The sequence below is a fragment of the Phyllostomus discolor genome, chromosome 9, assembly GCF_004126475.2.
Source record: "Phyllostomus discolor isolate MPI-MPIP mPhyDis1 chromosome 9, mPhyDis1.pri.v3, whole genome shotgun sequence".
NCBI classification, from domain to species: Eukaryota; Metazoa; Chordata; class Mammalia; order Chiroptera; family Phyllostomidae; genus Phyllostomus; species Phyllostomus discolor.
In genome coordinates this window covers 26,777,402-26,797,591 of record NC_040911.2, presented here as the reverse complement: position 1 = coordinate 26,797,591, position 20,190 = coordinate 26,777,402, and the positions used below count along the sequence as shown (strand labels likewise).

At 55.4% G+C, this 20,190-nt stretch overlaps 1 protein-coding gene across 50 annotated transcripts in view; it reads right to left on the bottom strand.

Annotated features, from left to right (window-relative positions):
* The window catches only part of CELF4 (CUGBP Elav-like family member 4), a 296,661-nt gene that overhangs the window by 22,970 nt on the left and 253,501 nt on the right, over positions 1-20,190 (bottom strand). For 28 of the 50 annotated variants that reach the window (XM_028523835.2, XM_028523829.2, XM_036009102.1 and 25 more), the window contains exons 4-8: positions 6,402-6,530; positions 5,989-6,068; positions 5,433-5,576; positions 4,221-4,368; positions 2,390-2,539 (exon numbers count right to left, since the gene is read on the bottom strand). In XM_028523835.2, the coding sequence (XP_028379636.1) occupies positions 2,390-2,539; positions 4,221-4,368; positions 5,433-5,576; positions 5,989-6,068; positions 6,402-6,530 (651 nt within the window). The remainder of the gene's footprint in view (positions 1-2,389; positions 2,540-4,220; positions 4,369-5,432; positions 5,577-5,988; positions 6,069-6,401; positions 6,531-20,190) is intronic. The other 22 variants (XM_028523830.2, XM_028523836.2, XM_028523812.2 and 19 more) reach the window with 2 other exon arrangements.

Here is a 20,190-nt window from a genome sequence, read left to right as displayed (position 1 = left end):
CACATCGTGCCTTTATGCAAACTGGGAAAGGGTGTCTCTGTCTCTGGGCACATAGTTTGGTGTCCGTGTAAAATAAAACCTACACAACTTACATGACAGTCACCTCCCCCCAACCGCCACACAGTGCCAGGATCATAGCAAGTGCTGAGTAAATACTGTGACATAGGAAAGAATGAACGGTCTTTAGCATGTAAAAAACCACCCTTTCAAGGGTGTTACATGGCAGTAAAGGCCGTATTGTGTGTTTCCAACATGATCTTGATGAGCAAGAATGGAGAAAAGAGGAGGCACCTGGGGCTTGGAAGTGGAGAAAAGCATTTCTGAGACCCCTCTCTGCTTCTCTGCGTAATGACCTCATTAGTAACTGCCAAAGAGTGAACGTTTTGAAGGATCTCGCTCATTACAGCAGCTTCAAACTCCGCATTTAAAGATGGTAAATTAATTTTTTTAATGCACTACTTTTCTCCTTTCCTTCCCTCCATCCCTCCCTACTGCTCTGGCAGGGAATTGTTTATGTGATGTGGCAGATTGTTACAAATAGGGGAGAGAAACATTTCCAAATTCCACAAGGGAAATAGCTCACAGATGCTGGTGGGGGTGGGGAGCAAACAGGTTCGTCAAAATCCACAGCTCCAGATGGGCCTGTGGGCATGGAGGAGGGGGGAGTGAAACCACCCAGATGTGCTGGGGACTGTATCTCCCAGCCCATGAGCCTGAGGCAGGAGGAGCCCAGGAACCTGAGAGTGGTGGGCTCTCTCCCACCTCCAGCTTGTCAAGCCCCCGCCCTGCCTCCCTTGCCAGCCTGGAGTCTTCATCCTGAAACAACACTCCAGACCCTCTGGGCCCTGCTGCTTCTCTCTCTAGGCTTTCCTGGCCTCTTCTCTATGCACTGAGAGGTGAATTGAGGGGCAAGCACTAGGACAAGACTAAGGACAACTCCAAGTTCAAAGTCAGGACATTCTCCCCTGTTTTTCTCTAGCAGAGTAACCTTGTACTCTGCTGCTGCTGCTGCTGCTGCTGCTGCTGGAACTTTTATATTCTCTGAATGTCTGGGCCTCACTCCAGACACTGAAACCACAGTCTCTGAGCTTCTGTGGTTTTACAAAGCCACACAGTGGGTTCTGATGGGCAACCAGAGTGGGAAGTATTACTCTGCCCCCCACTGCCAATCCACTCGAGGCTGAACTCTTCTGCCCTAGTTAGGCTAACCTCACCATCCCTGGCCCCTGCGGGCAGGCACCGTCTTCCCGCTGGGCCTCCAGGATAGCTGCTGCATGAAGTGCACTCCTTGTCTGTCCTCTCCTCTCCAACGCCTTCCCATTGTTAAAGTCCAACCTGAGCCTCCTGTCAGGACAGCTCCGTTGGGATTCTTCAGCCTACAAAACTCTCCCTTTATTTGAATCCTTTAGCACCTCATATTGGAGAACATTCACTCTTGATCACACTCCATTCTGCTTATTGTTTCAACATTCTGTCGATGTCTGTTGTGCTCCTGATTGGACATTGACCTCCCAGTTGATATGCTTACATCCTGCCCTCCTTCTGGGCCCCCTTTCATCCAGCACAGATTGGGCACTTGTACGTATCGGGACTCTGTAACCTTGACACCTGCCCTCTAGGAAGGACAGCACTCTTCACATCTCTGACACACTGCCTCTTTTTAGTCTACTCTAGGGCTTCGGGTCCAGCTCTCCATCCCTGTCCATCCTCAAGACCAGAGACAGGAGCTGCTTCAAGTCAATTGGACAGTCCCACCATGGAAGAAGTGCTAAGTTTGAGAGAAACGAAGTTAATCAGAAACGGGTCTCCTGGATGTTCTGTGTACCAGAATTCACTGAAGCAGGACCTGGGAGCTGTCCGAGGTTCTGATCCTCTGTCCGAAGTGCTGACCAGGGTTTTGCATGCACAAAGGAACCGAACAGGTATGTACTAGCCATAATGTCAATCTATATATCTGCCCTTCCTTCCCAAAAGACTCTTTTCTTACTTAATACTAAATGTAATTATTCTTTTAGCTTCTATCCCCTTACTTTTTATAGGTCAAATTCACTCTCAATTAATTGGCAGTTACTAGCCTGTACCTGGTTGTACAATTATACCTACTCTTTCTCTCTCTCTCTCTTTTTGTTTTTACCCTGTAGGAGCCCCAGGAATGCAGTTCCTTCTCACCTCTGGGACTGATACTTCCAAAAGATGGGAATTTAGTATCTCCCACCAGAGGTTCCCTGAGGGAAGGCAGGAGGCTGTTCTCCCTGATCAGCTTTGGGGTTCCACCAAGGAGCAGATGGAGGGCAGGAGCCACACATTCCCTGTTATAACAGCAAGGGCAGGGACAAAATGGATGAGGAGTGTGATGCATGGGTAAGAAAGGGCTGCTAGATGTGCTTACCTGGATAGGGGTGGATGCCATTGGCAAACACAGCTTCTGCAGCAGGCTGCCCATTGGCCTGTGGGGGGAGGCCAGTGAAGCCATTCACCCCAATGGGGGACGGGATGCTAGGCACAGCTGGTGCAGTGATGCCCGGAGGGGTGCTGCCACCTGGTTTCAGAGATGGAGAGGGGTAGAGGAGGAGGGAAGGCAAGCAGAACAAAGATGAGGGAGGCCAACCCATGGAGCTCCATCTCCTGTCTTCAAGGTCCTGGGCACAGACTTGGAACTCACACACCAACTCAATCCTATCTGTGAATTACACCTTGGATTATCTCCATGCCTGGAGTGTTCCACTCATCCCAACTGTATTCATCCTTCAAGGCAGAGTCCAAATCCCACCTCCCCCCAAAAGATTTCCCTGACCACTGACCAATCAACCTTGGAACTGCAGCACATAGACTATTCTCAGTGCCCTTGACTTTCATCATACTTGTTCTTCCTTCAATCTTTTTCAGTTGTCTTGCTCACCCTAGTTAAGTCAGGATGGGCTGGTCCTTGTTTAACCACCACCGGGCTTCTAAGTTGCTGGCTCTGCGCTCTTGTCTGGGTCACTGAGGGGCTCATCTGCCTCCCCAGGAAGGAGTTTTGCTACTCGGATGGAGGAGGTCTTAATTCTAGAGTTCCCCTGCAGTGAGGGAGAGAGGACTTTGCAGAGTCCTGACTCAGGCCTGTTCACACACAGTTGCCACCTTGGCCTCCTCCAGTTGAAATAATGGTGAGGCTCACTATGGCAAGGGTAAAGCTGGGGTCAGATGATAGTACGCTGTGCCCTCTCTGTGCCAAGTGGGTGCAACCCAGGATGTGGCTGGCACAGTGGTTGTACTGAGGGCTCAAAGCTGGGAAGGGCTTTCCTCTTCATGTGGGAATGAGGGTCTCTCTGTGGATGAGGACCTGAGCCTGGCCTGGGCTCAGGAGTGTCCCTAAGTAGGGGTAGTGCTCAAGTTGGGCACAGAGATGGCTCAGACTTTTGTGGATTTTATCTGGGAAAAGAATAGCTCCTGGGTGTAAGGAAGGCTGCTGCTATGACTTGAGTGTGGAGAGCCAAGGAAGCCTGGTGAATGAAAGCTTGGGCTGTTGGGCCAGCCTTGGGACTACCCAGAGTTTTCTCAACTTGGACACTGTTGACATTTGTGGTCAGACATTTGCTTGTTGTGGGGCGGTCCTCTGCATTTTTGGATATATAGCAGCATCTCTGGCCTCTTCCTACTAGGATAGAGTGTCACCCCCTTCCCCAAGTTGTGACAACCAAAAAGGTCTCAAGACATTGCCAGATATCCCCAGGTTAGGGGAGGGACATAAGAGTATTGCCCCAGTTGAGAATCACTGATCCGGATAATAACCAAGATTCAATTAAAAACACACTTTGTGAGCTGGGCTGTCTGCAACCCCCTGTCTTATAATAACTCTGTGGCTCTCTCCTGCATGTTGTGTAGTTCTCTCAGGAGAAGACAGTGAGCCTCTGTGGGGTTAAACAGAAATTTAAAAATCAGCTCCTTCTGTGCTTGGGCCAAGGACCAAACAAGGCCACAGCATGGGCAGGGCTCCTCTCCCCTACGACCCTCAAAGGGGGATGTGTTCATGCCAGTTTCTTCCCAAAACAACTTGAGTGAAATTCCTACCACCCTGAAATCACACCATGGACTCCATGAAGTCCACAGCCTATCTTCCCTTGGGTCCCAGGGATTAGAACATTTTCAAGACAAACTACCAGAGGATGAGGCCTGCTCGGGCCCAGATGCCATGGACTGTTTGCCACAGGATGGCCCTGTGGTGGTAGCTGCCGGCTCACCTGAGGTTGGGGTCATGGGTGCGGCTGCCAAGCCGTTCATGTTGAGGGCCGCCATCTGCTGCATCTGGGCGGCGGCGAAGGCAGCCATGGGGTTCAGGTAGCCACCCTGTGCGACTGATGCCATTAGTGCCGCCTGCTGCTGCATCAGCTGGGGCAGAGGGAGTGCAAAAAATATCATGCGCTTCCAGAGGGGGGCAGCCCTCCCCACCAGGGGTCTCAGCTCCTAGACACAAAATTCCTAGGCCCTGAACCCCACCCCACCCCAGAGAACCCTGATGCCTCCCCTATTCCTGCTCTAGTTCTCAATGGCTATTAGAAACCACTCCCTAAGAGGTGTCTATTCAAAAGTAATGGTAAAGCCTTGTAGACTCTAAACTTGTTGTAAAGGGTAGGGGAAGGGACTGCCCCATGGGTGTTGTTCAGCCCTGTGGGGGCCTGTCATTCACGGAGATGTGGCACCCAAAGCTCTAGAAACATGCTGGATGAGGCTTTGTAGAATTAACTTGGAGTGGATTTCTGTCCAGACGTTCTCACAGAGGTGAGTGGAGACTGGGGAGGTTGGTACAACTGGCCAAATGCCAACACTGCTGATGAGTGAGGAGGGAAGCTTGTGTCATTAGAACCTGAACCTGGACTGCCTCAGTGTCACCCATGTGGGAGTTGTGGCTACGAGCCTGGGGGGCAGCTTGGGGGAGTTGCTGGCAGAGGAGGCCCAAGGTGGAAGACAGAAGTTGGTGGGCCTGGGGCTTGGTGGGGACTGCAGCGGAAATATTGGTGTGATGGGCTTTGGGGACCCTGACAGACCCCTGCCAGGAGTGACCTGAGGCCTAAGCACACCCTTCCCTGAGTAGGGGTGGGGTAGTGACAACCAAATACCTGACTCTCTCTCGCCCCTTCCATTTGGTGCTTTCTAGAATTTGACTAGCAGGGGAGCTTGCTGCCCTGCCTAGAGGCCTTCTCTCCATCTCCTCCCCTTAAGAACCTACCACCTCTTTCTGGCAGTCCCCCTGGACTGAACCAGACTTCTCTCATCCCCCTGTATGTCTGGATTCATTCCCGACCACTCCTCACTCCCCAAGCTGGAGCAGTATTTTTTGACCAGGAACAGGGCTCCCCTCAGCAAAGTTAGGTGCCCCAGCTCTGGGGCTCTGAGCAGAGTTAGCTGGAGAACCGTTTTGCAACCTCCCCTCCCCCCTCTGCGCCCCCACTTACTGCCTGTGCGTAGGCGCCGTAGGCCCCGAACGGGATGGCCATGGGGTTGAACATGCCCATCTGGCCAGCCATCTGCTGCATTCGCCGCATCGTGCGCTCCTTGTCAGTGTCGGCGAACTTGACCACCAGACTGGATGAGGCTCCCTGCAGCCGGGACTGCACGTGAGGCCCACCTGCCCTAGCTGCTTGCTCCCAGCTGTCCAGCTGTCCATGCCCCTGACCTAGGCCCTCCCTCTCCTCTCCACGAGGCGCTACTGTGGGCTGGGGGGTGAATGAGCACAGGTACATGTCCAGGAGTCTTGGGGTCTTAACACAACTGGGGGCCTTGTCTCTCTGGGAGACTGTGGGCCAGTTCCTTAGACCTCTGGGCCTCAGTGTTCTTGTCTGGGACGTGGGGATAGTGGTAATGCCTTCCTATCTCATAGGGAGGCAGTGAGCACGGCAAATGTTTCGCCCTGTATGGACTGAGTGCAAGGGTGCGCAGGGGCCCTGCGGTGCTCGTTCTGGGTTGGGCAGGGGTGTCGCCCTTCCTCTGCCCAGGGGTGGCCACACTCACCGGCATGGTCTGGCTGCCATGCAGCGCGTTGATGGCAGCTTGCGCCTCAGCGTGGGAAGAGTACTTCACAAAGGCGCACCCTGTGGGGGACAGGAAAGGCTGAGCCAGGGCCCAGAGAAGGCCCCAGAAACACGAGGACTGACAGGCGGGGCATGGGAGGGGTCCAGGGGACAGCGCGCATCCAAGAAGACAGCAGAATGGGTGTGATATAAAGACCGAGAGAAAAAGAAAGAGACTATGAAATGCACACAAAAGAGAAAGACCTCGTCCCACCTCTACGGTTCCGAGCATCCTTCCCAGGCTTGCCAGTCCCACCAGCTCCCGGTGGCTCAGAACTCCGCCCTCCAGTGGGCGTGGGCCGGTGGCCCCGCCCCGACCGGCCCCGCCCCGACCAGCCCGGCCCCCCGGCTCACCCTTGCTGTTGCCGTCCGGCCCGCGCAGGATGGTGCACTCTTCAATGTTCCCGAAGGCCTCGAAGAGGCGGCGCACGTCGTCCTCAGACTGCTGCTTGTTGAGCATGCCCACAAAGAGTTTTCTATCTTCTGGAACAAAATTAGGAGATGCTTACCCGGGCCAGGGGCCGGGCGGCATGGGGGCGGGCCCGGGGGAACAGGGCTGGGCCTGCCCGGAGGGGGAGAAGGGTTTCGGGAGAGGGGGAGAAGCTGGGCAGAAGCGCGGGCGAGGGCTCAGACCCAGAGCGGGAGAGGGGTAGCAGGGAGGGGGCGGGATGGGGTTGGTCACAGCTAGCTGGGCAGGGACGATTGCGTGATGGGGCTAGGGGGAGAGGGTGGGCGGAACCAGAAGGGAAGATGCAGGAGGAGGGGTTGGCGTAGGGAGGGAGCTGGATTGCAGCGACTCTGCCCCCTCCTGCCTAAAGGGCAGGCCACAAAGTGAGGGAGCGAGGCCATTAGTCTGGCCACTCAAATACAGCACAGGGGTCATTCACGCAACTCTTCCATCCCTTCTTCCCTCCTCTTAGACACAAACTGTCTTCTTTCTTCACCTTCCGTCACAGAGGCCAGAATTAACTCACAACAAACAAGTCTGCCACGGGGCCTTTGCCTGTGCTGTCCCCTCTGCCCGAAACACCCTCCACATCACCAGGCTGATGCCTTCTCTTCCTCTCCCAGCTCTCAGTTTAAATATTGCTTCCTCATCAAGGCCCCTCCTTCCACCTCCCCTTTATTCTGTCTCAGCCCCTCACTCTCATGGTCTGAATTTCAAAGGACAATTATTTACTGTGTTGCCTGTATAGTTGGTTTCTGCCTAGCTCCCTGCCACTGACCCCCCTCCCCCACCCCATTATCCTCCTGGGGAAGAGAACAGGCCTCTACTGGGGCAGCAGTACCCTGCACACAGTAGGCCCTTGGGACAGAGCGATGGAATGAGTGAGTGCTCTGTGCCATTCTTAGGGACACATCTCCCTTCTACCTCACATGTTTTTCCCTCCTTGGTCCGAGCCTTCCTATCTGTTCATGCTGCAAAATTCAGCCTTGGGCACTTTTGGACAGCCTGTTTCTGAGGAATGGGCTTCCTCCACAGCTCCCCTACACTTGCGTTGAGTACCAAGGGGCTTATTGACGTAACTCAGCTATGTGCTTAGGCTGAAAGAGATGACACTGAGTTGTGTGGATCTGTATCAACTGTGGCTTCAAAAAGATCTCCCACCTCACAGGCTCTTATGTCAATGTGACTTCATGCCTCTTGCTGAGAGGTGGGGTCTACATTCCCTTCCCTTGAATCTGGGTGGGGCTTCTGACTGCTCTAACCAATCAAGAGGAGCTGAAGTGATGCCAGCTGACTTCCAAGTCCAGATCATAAAAGGGATCAGCTTCCACTCAGTTCTCTCTTTTAGGGAGGCTTGCCCTGTAGAAGCCAGACACTACGTTGTGAAGAACACCTGAGGGGCCCGCACTGTCAGTGCATGAAGCAAGGGACCCAGGCCCCCAGCTGACAGCCAACATCAACCACCAGGCACGGACATGAATGAGTCCTCAGATAATGCCAGCCCCCAGCCTTTGAGTTTTTCCAACTGAGGTCCTGAGCAGAGACAGGCCTTCCATGCTATGCCCTGTCTGAATTCCTGACTCGTGGAATCCGAGAGCATAATAAGGATTGTACTACACCCCTCACTTCGGGGCTAAGTCGTTACGCAGCCACAGCCACTGGAAGAGGGCCCTGTGGTGACAGCATACAGCAGGCGCTCACTAGATGTGTGCCGACTGAAGGACTGGCACACACAGGTGCACACAGCTAAGGCTGCAGAAATGCACCCCCCACCTCAAGCTTCGACCAGTCATGTGTTTATGGTTTACTCTGAAGGCAGGGGCCACCCTGGGGACATGTCCCTCTGTATTCAAGGCTGGTGGTACCTCCTGCCCCAGAGAGTCCCCCTAGCCCACACTGCCAGGAGAGTTCACATAGGACTGAGGGGCTGTCCTGGTGTCTGGAGCAAAGCAGAGGAAAGCTCCGGGCCCCTGCACTCCTTCAGAAGCCACCCCAGAGCCTTCCTCTTCAGGAAGCCCTAACTGCTGCTCTGCTGGTGCCCCTCACCAGAGCACCCTGCACTGGGCAGGTTAGCAGTGATGAGGCGGCCCTGGGTGCCGACTCCTCCCATACCCTGCAGGGCATCGTTGCCAGTTCCTGCTACCAGTTCTGGGTCAGGGCACACCAGCTTGGACTTCCACCACTAGTGGGCGTCGGGCAAGCTCTGGGCCTGGAGGCCTGCCCCTGCCCCTGCCGCCTGCCCCAGCCTGTGCTGCTCAACCAGGCTAGCCAGACCGTGGCTGGGCTGGACACACCCCTGCTTTCTCGCCAGGGCTCACCAACCCCAGGCTCTGGGCTGAGGGAGCACAGACTGGGAAACCACAAGAGAGACTGTGGAACGGGGTGAAGCTGAGGAGGGAGGCAGGAGACAGAGTTAGGAGCACAGAGGCAGGGGAGATGGTGAAGATGGGCAGAGTGAAAAGAATTTGAAACAGAAAGAGCAAAGAGACCAGCAGAAGAAGAGAGCGGAGATGGAGGAGAGAAGGTGGGAGGGCTTGTTTAACTCCCAGAAACAACAACAACACTTGACGTGAAGTGGACTGGGAGCTTTTAAAGCCTTTAGCAGAGTAGTTCAAACTCCTCCCCAGGCCCAAAACAGGGCTCCCCTCCCCCAAACTCCACCCCCAGTGCCTTTTAAAGGCTCCCATTCAGAAAGACAAAAAAGTGAAAACCACCCCCTGCTAATACCAGGCCCTCCAGCTTACAAATTGTTCCTCAGGGGAAGGAAGACTGAGGGGAAGAGAAGGTCCCCCCTAGCCCGAGCCTCATTTACATGCTGGGACAGCAGCGGGGGCCTTCTTCCCTGATGTCGGAATATATTCCTTTATTATCATTATGACAGCTTTCTGATTGCATTAAAATTCATCCACATGTGCCTTTCTATCCACCACTTCCCTTTCGCTAGGTTCCCCGCCTCCCAGTTCCCTCTTCCCCTCCCCTGAAATCTCCCTTTACTGTGCAGTTCTCAGTTCCAGGCCTGAGCCCTTCCTTCTTGAAACCTTTCTAGGTGAAGCGGGCCAGGCTCCCCCTCTCCCTGCCTGGCTGGATTTCCCTAAGGAAACCACAGCCGCCCTTCCTTCCAGAAGGCTGCTGGAAACCCCAGAAACCGGGCGCTGGCCTCACTTCTTCCAGGTGTTCTTCGATGACCCCACCCAATGCACAGATTGGTTTGTTTCTAGAATCCTCAAATGAATTCATTTTGTGCCCTCTTCATTTCCAGTTGGCTTTTGTCACTGGGTGGGTGATGCCAAACCCTGTCTTTCAGACCAGGCGCTGGAAGGACTCTGAGTCCGAGGGCGGATGCACTCCCCCGGCCCCGGCGCCCTGGCTCAGACCCCAGCAGCCCTGCGTTCCAGCTGTACAGCGGCTCCCCACCCCGGTTTTAGGTCTATAAAACTAGGAAAATTAGGGCCTCCTCATGTGGTGGATGCAGGCCTTTTAGGAAATGCTGCAGGGACGGAGCCTGGCAAGCAGTAATGACAATGGTGACAACCATTACTCAGGGTTCTGTATTTGCCCTGCCCTGAATTGAGAAGGAGACAGAGGTCCAAAGACCCACATCTGTCACAGGGTGGGGGTAGCACTAGAAGTAACAGGTTGGACCAGACTCAGTGTGTGGCTGACCAAAGGAGATGGGCATCCTGCCCCCTGTGCCCTCCTCCCCCTCTGGCCATGCTCCTGAGGGGCTGTCCCCAAGATGTGTCAGATGAGCAATGGCACCATTTGGCTGGTGTCTTGGACCTGATGCCAACCTAGTGAGAGTCTCAGAGAATGACTCAGTTTCCTCAGCTGGTTCCCACTCCCTCCAACATGGACACAGACCCCACCCTCCTGGGACAGGCTGAGCAGTCTCTGAGCACAGCCCCCCTGCCTGAGTGACAGGTGACCCTGGGTGATGGCAAGGCTATGGTGCTGCCCCCCTCCCCCATGAGCCCTCTGTCTGAGCCGAGGGTGTGAGTGTGTCGCTGCTTCTCCCAGGAGGTGTTCAGGCAGGTGCCGGTGGAACTGGGCCATGCAGGCCACCTTGAAGGGAGGTGAGGACAGGAGAGATCTCAGAGCCAGGGTTGAAGATCCCCCTGGGGGTTGAGTTGCTCAGGCCTCTCGGGGCCCAGACATGTGGTGAACAAGTGGAGGGTGGTTTAAAGCCCCATATCCTCCTTCAGCAGAGCCCAGCTTAGAGTCTGCACCGTGCTCGGTTTCTGACTCCCGGGGCCGAGCTCAGTGGCTGGCCGAGGAAAGCATTGGCTGCCAGGCTGTTGCAGTCATTCAGCAACTATTCGCTGAGTACCTTCTCTGTGCGGACACCGTGCCGAGCCTTGTGTCTAAGGCGGTAACAAGGATGGTGATTCTGCTCACTGGACCTGACATACGGATGGGGAGACGGGCCGCCCACAAGAAACAAGTTCCCGAACAAGATGAAGGCCAGCAGTGCCACCACACCGTGGCTCCCAGTACTGGTGTGCCCTCCCCAGGGGGGATGAGGCCACAGAATGACAGAGTTGGGCAGGACCCCAGAAAACACCAATGGCTGCATCCTTTTAAAAATAAGGAAGTTGGGGCAGGAAGGGAGCTCCAGGATGCACCTCTGGGATTCAGGCTAAGCCTGGTCTCCTAGGGTCTCTCAACTCCCTGATCCTATTACCCCGTGCTGCTGCCTTCCTGCTCCTTTAAAATGTGAGTGCCTGTGTCTGCAGGGCTGAGGGAACATCTGGGGTTCTGGGGAGCAGGAGTGTGATGCCCCAGAGCTTTGGGCAACAGAAGGCACACACTAGTCCTGGCCCTGCCTGAACGCAGAGGGCAACTGAGCTCCCTGTGCCCAGATGTCCTGCCACCACTGCTGGGGAGTGGGCATAGCCTACACCCCCCCACCATCCCCCCCACTCATGAAGGAGCTGTGGATGGGGGAAGACAATAAAATAACGGGTGAAAAAAATACCCAGTTATGTCAGGTGAAGGTGTTTATAGCTACCTGAGGGGGACTGGACCAGAGCACCTGCCACCCCTCCTGGGTCTGCCCTGTGGTCAACCTTCAGCATTTATTGAGCACTTACTGTGTGCCTGGGACTTGGCTGAACAGAGTCTGAGATGTTTCTTAGGGGCCCTTCTGGGTTTTCTTTTTGTGGGAGAGGAGTTACTCTCTCAATGGACGTGTGTGGGGGGCGCAGTGCATGGTTCTCAGATCCCTGGAGAGTCCAGTCTTTGGCCCCAGAGCCTCTGCCACAGAGCCTCCCACCCCCTTCCCAGGATGGAACACAGCCAGGCCTGGTTGTCACATGCAAAATCTCTGGACCACAGGCCAGAAGGGGCCAGAGAGGGAGGGGACATGGGTTTCCCAGAGGAGTTAGGCTGGAGTTATAGTATCCAGGGGACAGGTGCTGGGGCCTCCAGGCCCACAACAGCGTTAGCACACAGTTCCAAAGGTGGAAGGGCCCCTTCAGCTGCTCTTCCCACCTGCTCCCCAGCAGCCCCCACCTGTGGCAGAGCTTGCAAGAGGAGTTCTTGCAGAAGTTCACCTTTGCTTCTTCAGCTCCCTCTCCCAGCCTTCTGCCAGCTCCCTCTCCCACCAACATACACGTATCTCATTCCTCTGGCATCCACTCTTTCATTTTCCCGGAACCTCAATCGAGCTCTGAGATTCAGTTTCCCAATCTCTAAATAGCATTGGGTGCCACCACCCGGGGAGCCACAGGCGCTTATGACAGGCAGTGGGATCTACTCTCTCTAAGGAGAAAGATTCCGGCGCTCCCTCACTCAGGCTGTGGGGCAGAACGGCGCTCTGGCTGCAAGGATTTGCATTTTACACAGAGAACCCTGGCCCTGGCAGGGGTGGCTCAGCTAGCTGCCCAGAGCCTCACCCCAGACACCGAAAGGCTGTAGGCTGGATCCCTGGCCAGGGCATATACATAGGTAGTGGATTCAATCCCTGATCCCCAGTTGAGGCGAGCATGGGAGGCAACCAATCAATGTTTCTCTCTCGCATCAAAATTCCTCTCTCTCTAGAATCAATAAACACATCCTTGGGTTAGGATTTAAAACAATAAAGGAAAATGAGAGCCCAGAAAACAAAGCAGGGTGCCCTGCAGGTTTAGGACGGGCCCTCTGAGGGAAACTTCAGGGTGGTGGTACCTTAGGTTCCCCCATCTCGGACCCACCCCCGCCTCGGGCGGGCGGGGAGCATCCTGAGGGCGGCACAGGGTGAGCGGGCCCCTGAGAGGAGCGGGCGGGGCGCAGCAGCACTACTTGACTTGCCAAATGCCAGCGCCCTGGCGCTAATGCTCAAATTCCGGTTTAATTTCCAAAATTTGATTCGCTCATTACCATCGGCATTAAACAATATTTCCTGCTTAAGGATAGACGGCTGCTGGGGCACTGTGGACGAGTGCTCAGATGGTTAATGCCTTTTATTGCTGCAATAGACTTTTACTGTTCTCTCCCCTCCAGCTGCTGAGGGAGGATGTGTGGGGGGAACTGAGCGAGGGAGAGCCCGGAGGCCAGGGACCAGGGTGGGGAATAAATGGCTTTGAGGGCTGTGGCTTCTCTCCTGCTTTCGAGCTTTTGGCCTCTGGGGTGGGCAGAACAGGACCTGAGCCCAGAGCCCCAGGCACCCCGTGCACCACCTCTGCTCCTCAGCTGCTGGCAGAGCCTGCGGCCCAGAGTGGTGGCCTCGCAGAGCCCTCGGGCGTGTCTTAGGGGACTTCCCAGGGCACCTCCTGGATGCAGGGACCATCTCCTCTCCCTGGAGATGACCTTGGCGTCCCAGGGCCCACAGACAGTGAGCCTGACCAGGGAGAACCTGTTCCTTCTTGGTAACTTCACTGTGGCTCAGAAGGAACCTTCAACCGAAGGGGATGAGAGGCACACCGAATGGGCAGGAGGGGCGGGGGATGGGGGGGTTGGGGGAGGCGGGTGGCATCTTACAAACAGTCACTGAGGCTGCTTGTCAAATCTGTAAAAGGGGAGGAGAGTCACACACCCCTCTTAGGGCTGCTGAGGGATTAAGCAAGTTGAGGTATGTGAGGTTTTCACACTTACTGTGCTAGTTACAGATATTCATTCCTACTGTTCACCCATAGGGGGTGCCGGCTGGTAGGTGCAGGTGCAGGTGCCGGCCCAGGCCCCTGGCCCCCAGGGGGTGGCAAGGACACCCAGGGATGCTGAGCTGAACAAAGTCATGCCCTTCCCAGGCCACCCTGAGAAGCCAGGCTTTCCTTTGTGCCTCTCCCCACCAAATGACAGCGTTCCGGGGACCACTGAGATGCCCCCACCCCCCTCCAGGAGGTCTACCTGGATTGATCCAAAACAAGAGACATTTCCCCTGAAGTCACTGAGCTCTAGCAAGTGCCATTTCCCACACATTGTCCATGATCCAGACCTATCGAGCACCCACGGCTCCTAAGGGCCCAGCAGGGATCAAACTGATCATCTGAATTTACATCTGTGCCATTTTCCATGTTGCTGACCCTCCCACCCCTAGTCTGGAGCCTTCCTCCACCTGCGCCATGCCCTGCCTTACTTCCCAGGTGGGCAGCACAGTCTCAGACCTGCCTTTCAAGCAGGGGAGCAGTGGAAGGGGCCAGGGGGCCACAGGCCCCGCCCCTCGAATCTGGGAACCAGAGGCTGGCTCACTCTCTGGTTGGTTTGGGCAGTCTCCAGCGTTTTCATCCACACCAGGGTAAAGGGCTTGGATTCAGGTTCCTCCACAGCTCGGTGGTCAGGCCAGCTCCCTTTCTGAGAGCACTCCCTTCACCTGGGACATGGGTCACAAAGCTGACCAGTAAGTGCTGGAGTGACGTCTGCACTTTGTCCCCACAACACACTGTCTCAGAGCCAGGACCCGAGCCAAGACCAGAGCTGGAGCCAGGGGCACAGCAGGGACAGAAGCCTTCCTGCCTGGGAAGAAGGCTGAAGGAGACATCAAACCAGATCAAAGGCTGCTGGGGTGGGGAGGCATTGGGGGGTTGAGACAGGGCTCCCTCTCCACCGGGAATGCAAATGAGGACCCTCAGCTGCTCTGGCCCTCGGTGGAGGCGGGGCGGCCTTGATCGGCAGAGCTCCCTGCAGACAGTCTGTTTGAAGTTGGGAGTGGGAGGGGGCAGGAGGCTGGAGGACACATCTAGTCCCCTGGTAGGACTAGATATGTCTTTCCCCTCACTTGCATTCTTGCAGCCAGCTCTGCCTTCCAAACGCTTCAGGGTTGGTCCCAGGCCATGAGAGTCGCCTCTTCACTGTCTCCTGACACCCACCCAGGCTCCTGCTCTCTGCTCTCCATCCAGGAGCCAGAAGGGTCAGTTAAATCCAAGGTAGGTCTTACCTATCTCCTGCTCAGACTCCACAGTGGCTCCTGTCTCACTGGGAACAAGCCCCTCTTCTAAGGACCGGCAGGGGGCTACATAGGCACCCTGCACTCCACTTCTCTGCCAATCCCTCCATCCCTCCCCTCCACACGGATAGGCCTCCCTGCTCTCTCAGAAAGACTCAGTGCACACCCCTGCCCCAGGGCTTTTTCACTTGCTCTCCCTCCCCTTGTCTCAGAGATCCTGTCTTAGACATCTGCAGGGCACTGGACTGCAGAAATCCTCAGAAAATAGAAAAGGAGTATCCCCTGGAGATGAGGAGCCATCAGCCACAGTGTGGGCAGAGAGCCTGGAGTGACGAGCTCCGTGGGCATGGGGCGGGGGGGTGGGGTGGAGGGGTCTAAAGGCTTGAGCTGGACCGTGAGGAATGAAGGGCAGGGTTTGCCAGGTGGGGACGGCAAGGGGCAGGCGTCCCAGGTCAGAGAGCAGTGTGTGCAAAAGCAGGGAGTGTGAAAGGGCAAGTGGTGTGAAGGGCACACACACACACACACATACACACCTTTCCTCTTTCTTGTTCTACTCACCACATTCTAAACACATCCCTCAAGGTCCAAGGCTTGGACCATCGCCTTTGACCCCTGGCAGCGTGGCCTGGAACTCAGACCCTGAGTCCAGACTCCTCCCCTGTGCCCATTCTCAGTGCCCATCCTGCCTTCCCTTGGTGCAGCCCAGCTCCCTGATTCCTACCCCAGCCCACGCTGTCTCAGTGTCACCCCAGCCCCTTCTTAACAACAGCTGGTGGGACACAGCTCCCACATCATGGAATCTCTGCTGCCCCCAGATGGCACCGGTCAGACCGACTCCCACCCCGGGCTCTGCCTCGCTTACTCCAGGAGGGGGTAACAACAAGAATAATAAAAACCATCATGATTCTCATTTATGGAACACTTACTGGGACCTGGTCACCAAGGTAAGCGCTTTACAGGATAGTGGCTACTTTATTCTTTTCACTGTATAAATGAAGAAACTGAGGCTCAGAGAAGTTAAGTACCTTTCCGGAGAATACACACCCCGTCACTGGAGAAGCCAGGGTTTGCCCCCGGGGGATGAAGCAAGCTGAGCTCTCAGGTCACCCTTCTTCCGGGTGGAAGATGGCGCTACCCGAAGACCTCGTGCACTCTCTCATCCCTCCACCCCTGCAGCCCAGCACAGATCACTGGCAAAGGCCTGGTAACGCCATTGCTCTGCAAGGGCCAGAGTTTGGTTCAGAGCTCTGCAGAGGGAATGGCTGGGGCTACCTGGTCCCTGTGGAGTCCTGTGTACCCAGGGAGCCCAGGTGCACCTCATAGGCCCCTCCAGTCTTGCTCACCCCTCTACCGGAAAACCTGGCTGTCTTGAAGTCCCCTGGGTGACCAACAAAGCTCTTTCTTGATGAGTCCCCAGGCCTTCTTCTTCCAAGGGCCTAGTCGGCAACATCTTCTCTCCTCACTACACTGGAAGTCGGACCTGCTGGCAGAATCCCCTATAAGACCTGTCCCTGCCCTTGCAGCGCCCTGCTGGCTTCCCAGGGCATAGGGGTGGCTTCAAGCCCCCAGGAGTCTGCAGCATGTTGGGGGAGACACGACTGGCACTTTCACCACCTTGGGGGCCATGCATGGCACTTGTACCCTCGTCTCATGCACTCTGCAGGCACGTAGGCCCTGAGCTGGGCAAGAGCTGAGCCCTGGAGGCTCAGTATCAGTGAGGGGTCTGGAGAGGCCACACCCACACCCCTGTCCACCTCTCTCTTTGGCCCTCTGACCCTTGACCCTCACGCTGGTGAATCTGTACCAGGCCTCCCAGGTGGAGCCTGGGATGCAGCTGTGGCTCTAGTAGAAGTCACCATTTGCAGGGCCAGTGGTGCTCTGCTGACTCTCCAGGTAACTGATTATACGTGTGATCTGCTGCATTGTCCTTACCAGGTGCACGGCGCACGGAGTTCTGTGGGGACTTCTCAGCAGCCGAACCCTGCTGTCTAGTGGGGTTTCTGCACACTCCAGTCGTTCACCCATCACAGGATAATTTATAGCATAATGGAGCATTTTTTCCTTTATATTATGCAGGAGCATAAATTATGGCCAGTTTGTCCTCGGCTCTCAAGGAGACAGACAAAGCAGAGCTTTATTCTGCAGGGTGGTCCACTGTGGTGGGCAGGGGTGGGGAGCAAGAGGAGGAGAGACCAGAGAATGCCATGAAGCACATCTCACTGACAGAGCAGAGAATCTAGTCAAGGTGGCCACAGTACTGGGGAAGAAATAGAAGACCCAGTTAGAGCAGCTTGTCTCTATTAACCGTGGATTGAGGGCTTCTGAGCTGAGCGGTGGAGCTGCAGAGTTATGGTTGTAAGGATCTACCCACAGCAAACGACCCAGCCACAGACCAAACTCTAGCGCTAGCCACAGACTGACCCTCATGTGGACTGAAGATCCTCCCAGCTGTGGCCCAGCTTCCCACAGCCTCATGGAGAGAGTGGGTGGTCACGGGTCAGAGACAGGGTGCAGTGCCAGGGAGCCAGGCAGGCCTCCTGCCCCGCTGACCCGTGGCCCCTTTTTAACGCTGGGGGCAGGGGGGCAGTGGTAGACTTTTCTTCTTGTGAGACCAGGGTGGAGAGTGGCACGCCAGCTTCTAACAGCCTGCTGCCCATCTACCTGGGAAGCCCAAGCTCCTTGGGGCCAACATTGCTAGTCTGTCACCGCAGGAGTCACACTTGAACCCAGAGGCTGCAGTTACCAAGCCCATTCCCAACCTCAGACACTGGTGAGGATTTCTGGGGACCCTGGGGTGAGGTCTTCAAAGGTCACCTGGCTCAGCTTTCTTCAGTATGACCCAAGGTGGGGATGACACTTACTGAACGCCCTGGCAGAAGTCTCACTAGCCTCCAAGGAAACACAAGGAAGTGGCCTCAGGGGCCCCCTGGAGAGCCCAGCCCTGCCCAGAGCCCAAGTCCTGCCCTAGCACACAAAAGGTTGCTTCTTCTTTCTTGGAACTCCATCTGAGAGCAACAGCAGATGACTTGGATCTTGTAAGAGGGTGGTCCTGGGTTCTGGCTGCTATTAAAATCATCTGAGGGCTTCTGAAAATACAGACAGATGCCAAGGGCCGGCCCCCCCGGATACTGACTGGTTGGCAGCTCAGCCACCAGTGTTTGATTTTTTTTTTTTTGAAAGCTATTTGGGTGATACCAACACACAGCCAGGGCTGGGAACAGCCGTGATGGGTCCTCTCGGGCACCATCTCTCTGGCCCTTGGCCTGCCCTGACATTGAGCCTGGACAGGCCTCTATCCCTCCAGGATCATTCTGGAAAGACATTGTCCTGATTTGGAGAGGTGCCTGGGGAGGAACTGTCTAGGTCAGCCCAAGGCTCACCCCTCGAATGGTATTGCAGGCCTCCTCCTCTTCCTCTTCTCTCTCGTACACCCTCCCCTCCATCCATCGGGCTAGCCCTGCTCTGAGAGAAGAGTCCCAGGCTCCTCTTTCATCAGCCCTCCAGTTTCCTTCCTATCCATCTTTGCTCCAGCCACCCCAGGCCTCCTGGAGTTGCTGCTGCTCCCACCCCTTCCACAGGGAGCTCAGACAGCCCACGCTTAAGTACACACTGTATTAACTCATGACTGATAAGGGAGTACAGATAGACACAGAGATAGATGGATGGCAGACATGATTAATAGATGCTAGATATCCAGATTAAATGTTGGATGATAGATACACAGATGAGAGAAAAATGATGGCAGAAAGCAGATAGATTTATCATCAATGGTACATAAATAGTGATAGGTGAGTGTGGATGGATGGATGGCCAAGATGTTTCTGAGGACTTCAGATACCTGATGTCTGAATGCAAAAGGTCAGAAAACTAGTCTTGGCCTCCCACTCCTGTTGGGGCACTGGCTCTCAGAAGAGCAAGGAACCCTGCTCTGCTCATCACCTATCTTAAACCCACTTCTCTTTTGACTCAGGTCCCCGAACATGCACACGTCTGGTAGGTTTGTGGTTAATGTAGGAGATACAGTGGGGCTGGTTTGTGTGGACTCACGAAGCTTCTCTTTGATGTTTCCCTGAGCCTGCAGGCAGGTCGGGATACCTTCCGAGCCCCAGCTCTGCCAGTTGAGGACCCTCCTTCCTGGGAGGAGCCCTGCCCGTCTCCCCGGTAGGTGCATGCTCTTCAGTGGCCAGGCCATGCGCTCCAGCCCCACAGAGCAGGCTGGTTCTGGGAGTGGGACAGGCAGGGCTGGCCCCTGCAGTCAGATGGCAGGTGTCAGCCCATATGGCGCACACAGAGTCATCCGTTCACTCCCTCTGCTGGGGTCCACGCCCTCAGAGAGGACAGCGAGAGCTGACTCATCCTGAGCACTCGCCACAGGATACTCACTGCTCAGAGCGCTGTGATTTCATGAGGTGGGCACTGCTGTCACTCCCATTTTACAGATGAAGAAACTGAGGCACAGAGAGGTTTGCCAACTTGCTGGAGGTCCCAGAGCTAATGGCAGCAGGGCCAGGACTTGAACCCAGGTGGCCCGGCTTCTGAGCTCTCCTCCACCCTTTAGAAGGTACCACCCTTTTGCTCACCAGACCAGATGGTCTCGAGGCTCTTGTGAGCTCAAGAGAGCTCACGGCTCTGGGAACTGGAAGGGACTGCCCAATTTGCAAGATGTTATTATTTCTAATGACTAATGAGATTGCGAGGGGAGTGTCCTTTTCCCAGAGAGAACAAACTGTTTTGCAGGGTGGCAGCATATTAACTGTTGGTGTGTGGCTGGCATTGCTAACGACCAACCGGAGAGCCTGCTCTTGTCATTCAAAGGGGTTGGCAGTATTTGGTTGCCATGAAGTTCAGTTTACAGAGTGGCAGCAAGAGGCAAATTCCGTGTTTCAGAAACCTTCCTGCCAACTCTGTACCCTTATTATTCACTGATCGGCCGTGCACTTGGTCAACAAACTATGTGCCAGGTATAGGGTTGGGAGATACAAAGAATAGACCTGATGCCTGAGTAATGGGGCTTCCGAACTGTGGCTGCAGTGGCCCCGCTGTGGAGGGGCGGAGCAGTCTGGGCCTGTCGGAGGGGGAGAGTGTGGAGCGGGGAGTGTGTGCCTGGGTGGGGCCTCATGAGAGCAGGGGACACAGGCTCTGAGAATGTGTTGTCCTGCCTTCTTTTCTAGGAAGGTTTGGGCAGGGAGGGATGGGGAGCAGGAAGGAAACCTGGGGTGGGAGACAGGAGAAATGCAAAGAATGTAACTCATCACAGGTGCCTGTGTGCAAGGAGTTCAAGTCTCGCTGAACAGCAAGGCACACCCTCCCACCACCTGGAGGGGGGTGGCTGGAGA